Source organism: Physcomitrium patens, chromosome 14, assembly GCF_059467195.1.
Source record: "Physcomitrium patens ecotype Gransden chromosome 14, ASM5946719v1, whole genome shotgun sequence".
In the NCBI taxonomy this organism is placed as follows: domain Eukaryota; kingdom Viridiplantae; phylum Streptophyta; class Bryopsida; order Funariales; family Funariaceae; genus Physcomitrium; species Physcomitrium patens.
The window spans coordinates 4,062,705-4,076,438 of NC_143423.1; the positions used below are offsets into that span (position 1 = coordinate 4,062,705).

Consider the following 13,734-nt stretch of genomic DNA (forward strand, 5'->3'; position numbering starts at 1 on the left):
CCATTCTGTTCATCCAGTACCAGGTGGGCACCTACACCACAACGGCCGTTGCCCTCACTCTGCATATGCGGTTGTTTTCGAAGGTGAGAGTCGGAACCCTAAACGGGCTCCAATAGAGCAGTTATTTCAGGATAAGCTCAAACCTAGTTGACCTCCTCCGCACAACACTTTGCTGAAGTCTGATCACAATTTGGTGCAAGTTATACAGCAGGCGGCGGACATTCCATCGCAAAATTGAGTTACGACTCGAAAGGAGAGCACTCGCTATTTTTCATACCAAACACTGTGCAGCATACCTCCTACTGTGTGCATAGCATTCGAGCTGCAAAGCCTGGCGGGTCCCAAATCTGGTCCCTACAGTTTTAGTGACAAAACACTGACACCGAGATCGCCGCAATAGCTCTCGTCCACCCCGCTGCGAGAAATGCTGCAATCAGTTTCGACCCATTCTTCACAGCCGCGCTGCAATCCGTCGGCAGGGTTTGAATGTTTAATGCTGCATCAGAATCATTGGCGGCGTTTGGACTAGACCTTGCACCATTTGAAAAGCTGTTCCCAATCAAGACTTTGAAGCGCCAAGTTCAACAAAATCATAAACATATTCAAATCTGTGGGGTCTTCCACCCCGCCATAACATCTTCATCTATTCCTCCTATTGGATCTTCAATTATGAATGAGGTGTTTTTAAGAGTTTAGACTTCGGTTCTTGTCTGCATGAAATATTCATTTAAAGAGTTACTATGATTTTATTCCTACTTTGACTGTCTTGCATGTGATTCACAATCAATTAATCTTGAGTGTTTTCTTTCCTTCTATTAAGTGTCTATTGCATACAAGTCCAATGTGAATAAATCTATTATGTCAAATGTAAGTAGAACATTAAAGCATGTAAAGTAAGATAAAACTATTTTGATGTTGTTTACAAGCCTTTGGTAAGATGGTATCCACATTAGTTGTTCACTATAAGTTTTTGAGTTATAGAACATAATTTTTTAAAACTGAAAGTGATTCTTATTCATTTTTGTGTTAGCATTTTGACAAGTCTCAGTTCCACCCTTGCACCATTGGGGTACAATTTTAACTCTTTAGTTAGTCATTAGGCTACATTCATAATTTTAACTTAAATAAGAAAATGAATTAATTTTTTTTAAAAAATGTGTCTCTTGCTTGAAACTAAATAATTTTTTATTTTAATAATAAAAAAAAAATCATCCCCACAATGTATAGGTTAGTGATGAATTTATCCTAGCCAAAGTTTTGATTCTATTCAAATTATTTACATGGATGAACAATAATTTCAAATTTATTTTAAATATTCATCTTTTGCATTATCTAATTTAAAATTTTGATTATATATTTAAATATTTATCTTCCACATCACCCAACTATTTATTTATTTATTTATTTATTTTGACTATATCCATAGTAGTGAAACAATCAGTATAGCAATCACTGTAAATGCACAATTTGCGGCAATCTTCAAAAACAAAATCATTCAAAATTACAAGACTTGTTCATTTTTATTAAATGACAAATCTAAATCAATAATTTGGGATGGATCGAAGAAACGACCTCCAAATGCATGAAATATCCCTCATCGTTTCCACAGTCTCTCTCTCGATTCTGCAGCAACTCCACACAAACTAAAAAGGAATTTCTTGGGATCATCGCCACCGTTATACAATCAAATTCCGAATTTCTCACACCCTGAATCGTCGACGATGCGGGTTCGGAAGTGTCGACGACGCAGCGGCAGCGTAAATAGTGAAAGAGCGCGGGGATTTGTGCACACCACCACCACCTCAGTCCGGGAAAAAAACATGTTGATCCTCGCGAGTTCGAGTGCCCTCGATGGAGCCGCGGAACTGTTGTGAGGATCCCCATTTCGAAGTCTGTATTCGTGTTGTTGTTGTTGTTTTCCTCGCTCACTCTCTCTCTCACAAATGAGACCCCAGAGTGCATTCTGACCTCACTGTGACCGTCTCTTGTCTTTGTCTAGAGGGGTTTGCTGCGCATTGTTTCATACACTTGTGAGATGTTCGGTTACCGAAGTGCTGCGGCTGGTATTTCTCTGAGCTTCGTCGAGTGGTGCCCTTGATTCTTGGTGGGTTACAGTTTTGCACATTGTCGACGTAATGTGACTCACGGCGTAGGATTTTATTTAACCTTTTTGTATTGGGTGGGGGAGGAGCGTTTTTTCCAGCGGCTAAGGGCAAGCACTTGCGTTTCTGTCTTTGAATTGCAACATTCTTGCTGCCAATCATGGAAGTTCAGGGGATAGAGGGGAAGGGGTCGTGGTGTGTTACTTTTCCAGTGTTGCTGTGTGAAAGTGAATCAGTAGGTTTGTCATTAGGGTGTGACTGTTGTTCGCTGCTGCGTTGAGGGCGGGTTCTCATTAGCGTTGCTTCGCGTTTTGAGGGTTTTCGGGTTTCTGTTTTACTCGAGTCACGTTCTCCCCTTGTCTCCGAAAAATCGATTTGTCTATGATAGCTTGGTGTGTTACCTTTGTAATGTGCAAGGAAGCGGCGCTGGTTTGATTTCGACGCGTTTTTTTTGGATAGATTTCTTTTTCTTTCTTCTATACGCTATTGCCATTCCGTTTTTATTGCAGTTTTGCAGTCGTTGTGTTCACAGTCCCCCTATATTTTCCTCGTTGCAACTGTTCTGGTATATGCAGGAGGACTTTTTTGGAGAAGTGTTTTAGCGGAGTGACCCAGCACGGATTAGATGACGCCTGAAGGGCCAGCCTCAAATATGGGCGACGAGATCAAGAATTACGTGCCTTACAAGCACAAACTCACGCTGACAGGGCACAGGAAATCCGTATCTAGTGTTAAGTTTTCCCCTGATGGGAAATGGGTGGGGAGTTCCTCAGCTGACAAGACCGTCCGTATTTGGAATTCAACCGATGGAAAATGCGAACGTACTCTTGAAGGTCACAGTGAAGGCATATCTGATTTTGCTTGGAGTTCTGATTCTCGGTACATATGCACGGCCTCAGACGACAAAACCCTAAAAATCTGGGACGTGCAGACCGGAGATTGTGTGAAAACCCTGAAGGGTCATACTAATTATGTGTTTTGTGTTAACTTCAATCCTCAAAGCAACGTTATCGTGTCCGGGTCATTTGACGAGACTGTGCGCTTATGGGATGTGAAAACCGGAAAGTGCTTGAAGACTTTGCCTGCACACTCAGATCCCGTAACGGCTGTCCACTTTAATAGGGATGGCTCTTTGATCGTGTCTAGCAGTTACGATGGCTTGTGCAGAATCTGGGACAATGCTACTGGGCATTGCTTGAAGACTCTCATTGATGATGAAAATCCACCTGTGTCGTTTGTGAAATTCTCACCGAATGGGAAATTCATACTGGCTGGAACACTTGACGATAATCTGGTATGCCCTCGTCCTTTCATTTTCATAGTTGTAAATGCCATGTTATTCCGCTTTTGAAGTGATGTGTCAATCTTTACGTGACAAGTTGTATCAGTACAGTTTCATTCGTTCTTACTCTTCTGTACGGGGCTCTTCAGAATTCACTTGATTCTGTCTAGTTTGGTGAATCCTTTGGCAATTTTGGCGCTTGTTATGTCTGCTCCATATAAACTGGATCTGGTCCTTCATTGAGTAGGGTCATCGTCACGGTGTAAGTTAAGAGTGGAGGATGTTGGCATCATGTGCGATGTCGATAGTGAGGTTAACTATCACGGCTGATCACATTTGTACAAACTGTGGTATTCTGAAGATCCTCCTTTGTAAGCTCTCTTCTGACGGCGTACTCTTCTCTATGACGTGAAGCTTTAAATCGTGTTCGTGGATGTGCAGAGATTATGGAATTATAATACCGGCAAGTTTTTGAAAACCTACACAGGGCACAAGAATAAGAAGTTTTGCATATTTGCAACATTCTCAGTCACAAATGGGAAGTACATTGTAAGTGGCTCCGAAGATAATTGTGTCTATCTCTGGGACCTTCAAGCACGGGATATTATTCAGAGAATTGAAGGTCATTCAGACGCAGTCCTCAGTGTATCTTGTCATCCTGTGGAGAATAAGATTGCGTCAGGCTCTCTAGACAGAACTATCAGAATTTGGGTACAAGACGATAAGTAAGAAGTTGTTGCTACAATCGGTGTATCATATCCATCTTTTGGTTGAAGTTCGTCTCCTTACCCCGATAGAAACCAGGTTGGGAATTAAAAGAAAAAAAGAAAGAAAGAAAGAAAAAAAAAAAAAACATGTTGTACAGGAGCTAATTAGTTAGAATTATTGAATTTGAGGGCAATGTCTTTTGTATGATGCGACAATTGTTCAATTCAAGATCGATGTCTATTGATATAGTGCGTTTCCTAGCTGAACTTTTGTAATAGAGATTTCGTTTTCGAAGATCTTGTAGAACCTTACAAGTTTGTTCTTGCCAGTTTTTATTTGCATCTGTGGCTTAAGAATCAGGTGGAAAATGTTCTTATTTGCTATTGCAACTTGGTTTTTAAATGTCTTAATGATTAAGGTTCGTGGAATCGGTGCACTATGGATGCTATTTTCAAATGATCAGTTTATGCAAGAATTTTTCTCAAAGCATCGGTTTCTTGCCACTCTCCAAACCTCTTGTTACGTCGAGTCCTTCGCACTCACGGTTCTCTTTGTGATGAATATAGCTGTACGTCTCTCAAGCCAACGTAGATGTAGATCGTATGATGTCCACAGTAATGAACGTCATACTACTTGGTGTTTAGGTACCTAAAGTCGTCACAACCTTAACGAACAGGGCTGTACAAAACTAGGGTAAATAACTCACGTTTTGAGGTTTGTATCCGAGGTGTCTTGCTGAATCGAGTCGATTTCGAGCCTCCCATTTAGGCATGCAAACTGGGCAGAGCTAAAATAAGTTATCGTGTCACTGAATGTTCAGTAGGAGGATAAGTGATTAAAGCTCGGCTCAGTCATTTCTGACGATCACCAGAAGTGGGAGTGTAACTGCCCTAAGTGTAGACGGTTACGAGTTCAGGGAGTTTGCATATAATAATCTTAGAACTCAGAAGAGTGAGAGGAAGAGTCGGGATGGCTGACTCACCGAAGGAAGGAAAGTCTTCGTCTCAGGCTCCAGTCGCGGGTGCGGCTGATGGTGAACCTGTTTTGAAGAAGCCGCCTGTGTTGGAGAAACGGAGAGATTCTGAAATGTCTCGAGACAAACAACGCAGTTTCTCCCGCGTACTTTCCCATCATCCACAATCGCCTGTTTAATTTGCATTAAAGATTCAGCATTTGGTTTATCTCACCTAGAGTTTGCACTCGGTCATATGCCCAATCTTTTCTGTACTTGTCTCTTATTTCGTTGGAAGTTCGTTGGACGGGCGTGTCATGGCAGAGCGAGGTGGAGGACACTATTAAACGAATAGCATCACATCGAGGTAGACCCTCAAATCTCGGGAGTTTTTATTTCAGGATGGAAGGGCAGAAATTTGATGAGTATCAATCGACTGAAAACACGCTGTTCCTATGTGGATTGTTTATATGTAGGAATCGTTGGGACAGTCATTGTTGACAAGCATTGTGTGCCCCTCAGGAGCTCCATGGATAAAGCCAGTACTCATCAGGTGAACATTGCATCTCTATCCAACTCACCGCTTTTATTTGATCAATTCCTATTTCATATGAACTATTTCTTTTTCGCTATATCTTCTACAATTTATCCACGTCGAGATCTTCAATTGCCAAGAACAACTACTGGAGAAGTGGGATCAACTATTTATGAGCTTTTCCTGTTTCTTAGCTCCTAGAAGAGACAGTATCTCCTAATCATCCTAAGAGTATCCAATAGAACGTGCAGAAATGCAAATGCACGGAACTCCAGCCTTGTATACTAATCTGTTGAATGCCTGTGACATAGTATGCGGCCTTCATTACACCGTTGATACATCGAGCCCATATGATTTGTCTCAATCATGATAAAATGGTATTGTAATTGCTATCTTTACTCAACTACGCTGTCACTTACGGTTTCGTGTCTAGTTTGGAACAATAATTGCTCCATGTACGTCACTTTGTAGGATTGAACAGAGCATTTTGTTGTCTTGTTGTCGATCAAGACTGCCTGCATGGTTTTGGAAGGGCTGTTAGTTCCGAGTCCCATGACTAGTTGGGCTATGCAGAATCCGATGACGATGTTCCGGATCCGGACCACCACAACAGAGATCATTATAACGCCTGGCGATGAACATTACCTCATAACAGTTCAAAAGATTTCCCACGCCGCTGATGCGATATAACCCTCTAATACAAACCGAAAGAGGTTTGTGATCCTCTTCTCATGGTGTAGTTGCTGATATCTAATCACTGTTCGTTATAAGGAGATTAGAAGTTTGGATCATTTAGTTCCACCAGTTATATCATGTTCTAACCTTCGTCTTTCAAATCGTAAAAAGCTCTTTCCAATACATGGTTAATCCGTACGCAACAAAAACCCACACGCTCACATTAGATCATTCGTTTCCGTGATGATGTTACAGCCATCCTGCGATGCCGCATGTATAATCTTTAAAGAGCATGGGATTTGTTAAAAGAACATTTTAGCCAGAATCTCTAAAATCTTTGCACCTCGTCTGTACTCGAAACCTTCGAGATGTCGTGCTGTAGATCGTTTTTATTAGCATAAATCTTTAGGGTATAAATGTCGGTAGTCTGAGATATTCGGTAAGAGAGGAGTCCCAAAACGCTCTATCGATTCTGCTTGTTTATTCCTCCAGCTACGGCTTGTCATGAGCAATGCCTGCTCTGTGAACCAAAGTCAATTCAATCTGCGGTCCCCAACATGGAGAAAGCAACGCTCCTCGTGAGGAACAATTGGCCATTATAAGCCAAGGTATCACCCGTTGTCAGAACTGCAATTCTACATCCTGGGGGCATGTTCTATTACAGGTTGCCTCACAGGATAATATTTCTTCAAAACCATCGTGCCTTTTTGCTACAAGGCTCACCACCCAAATCACAGCAACGACGACCTCTGTACAAGAAGATTGATGTTGGATCTGATTTAGTCTGCGTCAGAGAGATGCATGAGAGGAGCCATAGGACGCGAGCTATTTTCAACAGTCAACCGGCACCTCACCATTCGATTTTGGTTATTGCCTCTCGAGAAATCAGAAGTTCCTGAAATCAGTGAGTTGAGGTTCACCAGAAACTTTTGAGGGATGCAGTCCTCGTGGGTCGCTACACATACTGTCAATGGTTCATTGTGACCAATTGAAAGCTCTACCGTGAGGTTTTTTTGATAATAAACACAGACACCAATATACGAGTGAATTAATATAACTTTTCTTAATATTCATAGAAATCTCCCCCCTGCATGAGTGCTTTCCAGGTGTCTTTAATAGTGGTTTGCCACCTTTGTCTCCGGAGTATGCAAAGAATAATGTATCATTCGTTTATTTTACTCAATACAACAAAGGCACCCTTCAATTCGGTCAGATTTCTAGACCATTATGTTTTCCAACAATGAGGGCCAATCTCGCAGGGAAATTTGGGAACATGGGACGACAGATGGCACCTATCCATCACCAGCCTCTGATCATTCCTAGCATGCTTTTACCTCAACGACTTGTCCACCCACCCTAGCAGTTTTTAATTCTATTTCTCTTCCCCTCTCTCCCCCCTCCGAGAGAAACAATGACTTCAGTGGGGCGTCTGGACTTTTGCATCATTTTCGATGCTACAGAGCAAAAACCCCACCTACTCACATAAACTCGCAGCAGTTGATGAGACGTGTGGATCCACTGTTCCATGTGATTCGTATTGACTCTATTGTACACAATAGAGCACTCATTTGTTTGGGGGGGGGGGGTGTGTGTGTGTGGAAGCCGTGTACCAATCTCAACATCTCCAACGCGTTTATTAATTAATTAATTTATTTATTTTCGAATAAAAATCTTTCGCAGAGTTCACTCTGTGCAGCACACACAGTTCAGCATCCTTTGAACCGTTCTAAAATCTCAACATGTGTCAAGTTTTCACAAAACTCCTGACATCTCTCCACCAACGAGCGCACGCTGCCTGGCTGAAGTTGGCAAAAGAAGGGCATCAGCCTCGATTCCCCTCCAGCTCACTACGTCATAGTTGGCAACCCTCCCAAGAGGAAAAAATAAAAAAATAAAAAAATAAAAAAATCGCCCAGTTTATTCCACCAACTGCCAAAGAGGAAACCTCTTACCATCGAATCTCCCTATCACACTACAAAAGACTAGATTTGTCGCAATCAAAACGAGAGCACGATACGCAAAATTCTCACACAATTAACTTTCTCACCCATCGACATCTTCCTCGTTGCACCCAACAAATCTTCTGATGAGAATCCTTGGAAAATTTGGTAGCATTGAAGGGGGGGGGGGGGGGGGGTGTGTGAAGATCTTCACAAATTTATAAGGCGGCTGTTACTCCTCCTCCCCTTTGATCGTGGAGACGTGTGTGAATAGAAACCCCATCAAAGCCCCACCTGCTCTGTTCACACGTCGCACTTGGAAAGTAAGTGGTGACTAGCGAATGAGGACTGGTAAGTTACGAATGGTGAGTTTGAGTGCTTGTAAAGGAGCGCGTTACCAGTGTCGTGACTCGTGCGTCGTCTCCGCTCTTGATCTGCGCTCTGTTTCGGAAAACCTGAGAGAGTATCGTTGTGCGGAGGAGGAGGAGGAGGAGTGAGTAGTTTGGGTTTGATTGGAAGGGATTGTGTAATAGTTTCGCACAATCAGGTGGGGGAGGAATTGAGAGGTTTTGGGGAGGAATGGCAACACAAACGGGAGGAGGGGATTTGCAGACGACGAAGGTGGAGGAGTTGCAACTGAGTCACTCGGGGCCGGAGTCCCTGGGGAAGGCCATCGAGCTGTTGACGGAGTTCGGGTTGCCGGATGGGTTGTTGCCGATGCAGGACGTAGTGGAGTGCGGGTACAACAAACAGACGGGGTACGTGTGGGTGACGCAGAAGAAGCCTATAGTGCATACGTTCAAGCAAATCTCGAAGCAGGTGAGTTACAGCGACAAGATCACGGCGTATTTGGAGAAAGGGAGGCTGCGGAAGCTCACGGGCGTGAAGGCCAAGGAGCTTCTTTGGGTGTCCATTGTGGACATCGCTGTGGACGAAAACGATGAGGAGAAAATCTTCTTCAAGAGTTTCACCGGCATTGGGAAGACGTTCCCCGTAAAAGCCTTCGCCCGGGGAGCGTGAGCTTGTCTTGACCCTCGCCGGCGCCTAGATTCTTCCAAGAACCAGTTAGTCGTAATTCAAGCCCCTGCCTCAGCGGCCCATTAAATCTCCTCTCCCCAATGTTCATATCCACTCCGCGGGCCATTTGACTCTCCAACCAGCGCATCATCTACGCCGCCCTCTCTATGCAGATAGCCTTGGACATGCGATTCGTCTCATGTTTGTGCTAGTCCGTTTTTTTGTTGTAAATTGCTTTACCGTAGCGCCTGATTCTCGCACAAGGTCAGTTCATCTGTGAAAGCACTGTCCGCTACGGCAATGCCCAGTGGGGACATGATTCTTGATGAACGTTTCCCTCATTCATAATTTATACGAAGGAAAAGCTACATGAATGTGTTTGTAGCTTACTCGTGTTCCAAACGCCATGCTTCCTCTCGTGATCGTTCCGCCTCTTCTTCCAAAATGTTCATCGATTGTATCTGTCTCTACGTCGAGATTATTGCCAGGGGAGGTGTTGTTGAGTAATCCTAATCATGCGAACCCATTCACGTCCTGTGACAATTTCTGTCCCCCGTGACATGATTGTAGCCGCTGACCCGTGCGATGAGTCAGTTGCAGCACTGCAATCGCGTGGTGCGACGAGTCGTTGAAGAGGTCGGTGCTGTCTCGCACGCCGCAAATGAACGTTGATGCCGTTCATGCAAAGCTTCGGTCATTGATTTTCTGGGCGATGTTTCCCACGCATACATGTCGACGCGGCGAACTTCTTCGTTGCGCCAGACTCAAGGTTCGAGGTTGAGCTTTCATGGGGATATTAGAGTATTTTTCTTATTATTTTCTTCTTCTACTTCAATGAATGGAGGTTTCAAAGTACTCTTTGCAGCATAGATGTCTACAAGTGTTGGTTGTGAAAGTACTGTTTGTGGTGTTTTTGTCTGCACCTCAATCGCTCTCCAGCCCTATTTTTTTTTAATAATTTATGGTGATTCTTGCACATGTGTGTGTGACTACGTACGTATTTGTGTAACTATATATATGCGTGTATTTTAGAAACAAATAAGAAATGAAACGTGTAAATTGTGACCAAAATTGCTAGTTTGTTTTAGCAACCGATTATTAGTGAGATGTGCGTTCAGAAAATGAATATCTATATATATATATATATACATACTTTTTGATATTATTATTATTGTTTTAGGTTTTCATGTGGTGTTGATAAATACATGTTTATATGATTCTTGATTAAATTATTTGTGTTGTAATTTATTATTGTATTCTGTACATGAATAACTTATTTTAATCTATTATTCATAAAGCAAAGCAATTTTTAAAAAATATATATTTCTTCATTTTTTGCTATTGCCACCACAACCTTCCATCCACCACATATCACTTACTCTTTTGTTAGTGCTGAATAAAAAAGTAATTCTTCCTTTAAATTATATATATATATATGTATATATATATATACGTGTGTGTGTGTGTGTGTGCATAGTTAATATTGAAAAAAAATGTGGTTTTACACTAAATTTTTTGGTAAAAATCATATTCTTATCATCTTTTCAATAATGTTTTGGAAAAATTAAATTTACTTTCTTTGTAATTTGAGTGAAAGAGAACATATTAGAAATACTAATTTTCTTTTTGGATTGGAATAAAATACTAACACAATATGTTGAGTGGGTGGCAATAGCACAAACTATGGTGGTATTAGCAATATTCTACATATATTGATAATTCAAAATCAACAAGAATACTTTTAAAGTGTGAAATATTGATATAATAAAAATGTAAATCCTCATGATAATAATGGCTTTTCTGTTTATTATTGAATTAACATTCATTAAAAGTATATATATATATATATATATATTTATATGTGTGTATATAGAAATACAAATAATTACATGTTAATTCTTTTTTTTAAGACTTACAATGCTGTTGAATACAGATACAAACAGAGAAAACTTTGGTTTTAGTTCATCATCAACATATAAAAAATACTAAAAAGTGGGTTACTTTTGAAATGATTTATTTATATATTATATAGGAAAAAACTATTTGACATATAATTTCTGTCAAAAGATTCAGAATCTTTTTCAAGATACATGTTTATGGTCAGTTTACTTTGAAACTAAGTTATTGCTGCTTAGTATATCTAATGCTTTTTGACATAAATTAATAATTAAACGATGAAAATCTGCCCAGTCATAATGCACAAAAGTTGTCCTACAGTTTTAATACAATTTGATTCAAAACAGGTATTTAAACTAATTTCTGAAAGGCCCAGATTGGGTCATATTTTTATATGAAAATTGTCCTTTATGATAATATAATCGGAGTTAAAACATGCGTTGTCAATTACATATAGAACAAGAATGAGTTCTGTGCATATGTAACAATGTGAGGCGGCATTGACTTACACAAGAACAAGATTGAAATGAAAATAAGGTACTGAGAAGGATTTTGGTTCACTCAATCCAAAAAATAAACGTAAAACTCCAGATGAGGTGAAGTGAAGCACCCACTCACCAAAAGGCCAGAATGAAATAGAAACATAAGTCTTAGAGCAGACTTTTGTTCTTCAAATTTCACAGATCCTCATTTTTTCCTACACAAAAGATATCCACCTCATTGCTGCCAACTACCCATTCACACAATGGAGAATATTAGATGCTATGTAGCAATCACAAGAGTTGATTACCAGCTAATTGTTGACTAAACACTAATGCCAGAAGAATACCAAACTGTGAAGAAAGCATAACCCTAAAGTTGCACCAACATGTATTGCAAAATCAGAACTTGGAGTTGGGTTTTGATCTGGGGCGTCTTGCCTTTGGAGCATCATCAGCTACTGAGCGGCACTTTAAGAATGATCAAGGCCTTGGAAGATGCATCCTCAAACCATGTGCTGATTCATATTTGAATTCATGGAGTATGGCACAGCGTTGTCATCTGAATACTCGCAGGAACCGTCGGCTGCGAGTGCTGCGTGACTCTGCGAGAGCAGCTTCCAATTGAAGACAGACATCCTTGAGCACGCTGTAATCAGCCTCGATGTGTTTCACACCATCAGTTGTTTTTAATGCCAATAAATAGCGGGGAGTGGCTTGTTGTCGTAGACTTCGACTGGCAACCTGCGTTTCAAGAGACAATCAACTCCTTGAAGGATCCGTAATGGCTTAAAGAGAACGTGTTTCCATGATAAGGCTCACAACCAACAATCACAACTTACATGGCATCTGAATGTATCTAGCCAATAGAAACGACTTGATTGCCGAGAGGGCAGAGATTATGGAGTAAGGAAACCCTAAAATACGAAATGGAATAAGTGAGGATAACATAATTCATTAATCCATTTGCACATCGGAGGTTGTAAATGTCTAGTTGCCATGACTTGCCTGAATGTCTAGACGCCAATCAAGACGACTAAAAGAGGTGCCATTTAAAGCAACAACGCCAAAAAGCTCTTGGTGTCTTTGGGTGAACATGTCTGCCAGCACAGCTCCAGTCGCCTCCTCGAAGCCTGTTGACCATGCTTGTTGAGTGAAACCCTTACACCTCCATCACAACTCAAGCTTCGATGAAATTAATCTGTTATTCTTAGAAATAAGTAGGTGGAAATTTTACCTGCATCACTGAATATTGTGAGTAACTCCGCATGCTGGAGCTGGAGTCGGACTGCACGGGCGTATAGCGTCGTCAAAGCTGCCACAGCCTGTTCCACGTCTTCTACAGTAACCTGCAACACCCTCGCGGCCTTGGCAAACCCTCGTGTACCTGCCTCGCTTTTGACAATACGATCCAGCGCTATCTTGGCAAACTCCTGCGACACTGTACATTGCAAACTCAGTACAGTAGCTGCCTCAAAAAGCATTGCAAGTGTCAAATGTTTTCGTCCTTCTCAAGTTTTTAGAAATTTTACAAATTGGGTGATACGATCCGCTTCAAAGCTGAGATTGCGACCTTGTAAGATATGGAACCCAAAAATCCCAGGTTGTGCAGAAAACTAAGGCAGGTGTGTGCAGAAAAAATCTAGGTGCCCGAGTGATATTCTCATCGCAATGATTCGGACAATTCTAAGCGCTGGCGAAAAACCAATATCAAGCAAAAAACCATCATTCACGCGATGATGAATAAAAAGATGAATTAAACAGCTAAACACCATTGCGCTTAAATTGAAAGGAGAGATCACAGGAAAGAAGTCTAAATTGAAGTTTTGCAAGAGATTTCGAGACCAGGAGAATTTGCTGAACGGAGATGCTTGGAGGAGAGAAGGACCCACCTGCCAAATCAGCACCTAGAAGAAATTCTGGCACTTGCACTTGGTGAGCCATGGCAACGCATTCCGCTTACGGAGGCAGCATCAACAGAGACGAAATCCAACTTTTCCGCGGAGACATACTTGTGCGATCCGAGAAAACACTCCCTCTGTATTGTGGAAGACTAGCGGATGAGCGAAGATATATCGTTCATTATGCCGGTTCTCATCGTTTTATGAAGGGACCATGTGGACGAAAACTTTTTTCCGTCGATGAATA

At 41.4% G+C, this 13,734-nt stretch overlaps 4 protein-coding genes across 10 annotated transcripts; 3 read left to right on the plus strand and 1 right to left on the minus strand.

The window, feature by feature from the left end:
- Positions 1 to 1,660: 1,660 nt before the first annotated feature.
- LOC112291740 (uncharacterized) lies at positions 1,661 to 4,386 on the plus strand. Of its 5 annotated transcripts, XM_024539576.3 has the most exons (4): positions 1,662 to 1,870; positions 2,000 to 2,104; positions 2,678 to 3,396; positions 3,826 to 4,386. In XM_024539576.3, the coding sequence occupies exons 3-4, from the start codon at positions 2,728 to 2,730 to the stop codon at positions 4,111 to 4,113; spliced, it is 957 nt and encodes a 318-aa protein (XP_024395344.1). In that variant the 5' UTR covers positions 1,662 to 1,870; positions 2,000 to 2,104; positions 2,678 to 2,727; the 3' UTR covers positions 4,114 to 4,386. The 5 variants fall into 5 exon arrangements, with proteins under 5 accessions (XP_024395346.1, XP_024395344.1, XP_024395345.1 ...); XM_024539578.3 differs by lacking the exon at positions 2,000 to 2,104 and having other exon boundaries at positions 1,661 to 1,870; XM_024539577.3 differs by having other exon boundaries at positions 1,662 to 2,104.
- A 405-nt stretch (positions 4,387 to 4,791) lies between these two features.
- LOC112291741 (uncharacterized) lies at positions 4,792 to 7,495 on the plus strand. 3 transcript variants are annotated; one of them, XM_073538697.2, is made up of 6 exons: positions 4,792 to 5,211; positions 5,369 to 5,411; positions 5,521 to 5,597; positions 5,891 to 5,956; positions 6,153 to 6,292; positions 6,747 to 7,495. In XM_073538697.2, exons 1-5 carry the CDS (start codon positions 5,062 to 5,064, stop codon positions 6,267 to 6,269), a joined length of 453 nt encoding a protein of 150 aa, XP_073394798.1. In that variant the 5' UTR covers positions 4,792 to 5,061; the 3' UTR covers positions 6,270 to 6,292; positions 6,747 to 7,495. The 3 variants fall into 3 exon arrangements, with proteins under 3 accessions (XP_073394798.1, XP_024395348.1, XP_090111767.1); XM_024539580.3 differs by lacking the exon at positions 6,747 to 7,495 and adding an exon at positions 6,510 to 6,596; XM_090255641.1 differs by lacking the exon at positions 6,747 to 7,495 and having other exon boundaries at positions 4,796 to 5,211; positions 6,153 to 6,596.
- A 967-nt stretch (positions 7,496 to 8,462) lies between these two features.
- LOC112290958 (uncharacterized protein At5g01610) lies at positions 8,463 to 9,616 on the plus strand. Its single transcript, XM_024537846.3, has one exon. It carries the CDS (start codon positions 8,774 to 8,776, stop codon positions 9,212 to 9,214), a length of 441 nt encoding a protein of 146 aa, XP_024393614.1. The 5' UTR covers positions 8,463 to 8,773; the 3' UTR covers positions 9,215 to 9,616.
- Positions 9,617 to 11,738: 2,122 nt separating this feature from the next.
- On the minus strand, positions 11,739 to 13,661 carry LOC112291555 (uncharacterized). The gene is made up of 4 exons (XM_024539133.3): positions 13,479 to 13,661; positions 12,824 to 13,027; positions 12,595 to 12,719; positions 11,739 to 12,330 (listed from the first exon to the last, which is right to left on the minus strand). Exons 1-4 carry the CDS (start codon positions 13,528 to 13,530, stop codon positions 12,145 to 12,147), a joined length of 567 nt encoding a protein of 188 aa, XP_024394901.1. The 5' UTR covers positions 13,531 to 13,661; the 3' UTR covers positions 11,739 to 12,144.
- Between the last annotated feature and the right edge of the window lie 73 nt (positions 13,662 to 13,734).

Bases quoted from the DNA above. Each gene is read 5' to 3' on its own strand.
- LOC112291740 (XM_024539578.3), top strand. From the start codon at position 2,728: ATGACGCCTGAAGGGCCAGCCTCAAATATGGGCGACGAGATCAAGAAT. The intron at 3,397-3,825 runs GTATGCCCTCGT...GTGGATGTGCAG, and splicing joins GAACACTTGACGATAATCTG to AGATTATGGAATTATAATAC.
- LOC112291741 (XM_073538697.2), top strand. From the start codon at position 5,062: ATGGCTGACTCACCGAAGGAAGGAAAGTCTTCGTCTCAGGCTCCAGTC. The intron at 5,212-5,368 runs GTACTTTCCCAT...GTGTCATGGCAG, and splicing joins AACAACGCAGTTTCTCCCGC to AGCGAGGTGGAGGACACTAT. The intron at 5,412-5,520 runs GTAGACCCTCAA...GTTTATATGTAG, and splicing joins ACGAATAGCATCACATCGAG to GAATCGTTGGGACAGTCATT.
- LOC112290958 (XM_024537846.3), top strand. From the start codon at position 8,774: ATGGCAACACAAACGGGAGGAGGGGATTTGCAGACGACGAAGGTGGAG.
- LOC112291555 (XM_024539133.3), bottom strand. From the start codon at position 13,530: ATGGCTCACCAAGTGCAAGTGCCAGAATTTCTTCTAGGTGCTGATTTG. The intron at 13,028-13,478 runs GTGGGTCCTTCT...TGCAATGTACAG, and splicing joins TCTAGGTGCTGATTTGGCAG to TGTCGCAGGAGTTTGCCAAG. The intron at 12,331-12,594 runs GCAAGTCATGGC...CTTGAAACGCAG, and splicing joins ATTGGCGTCTAGACATTCAG to GTTGCCAGTCGAAGTCTACG.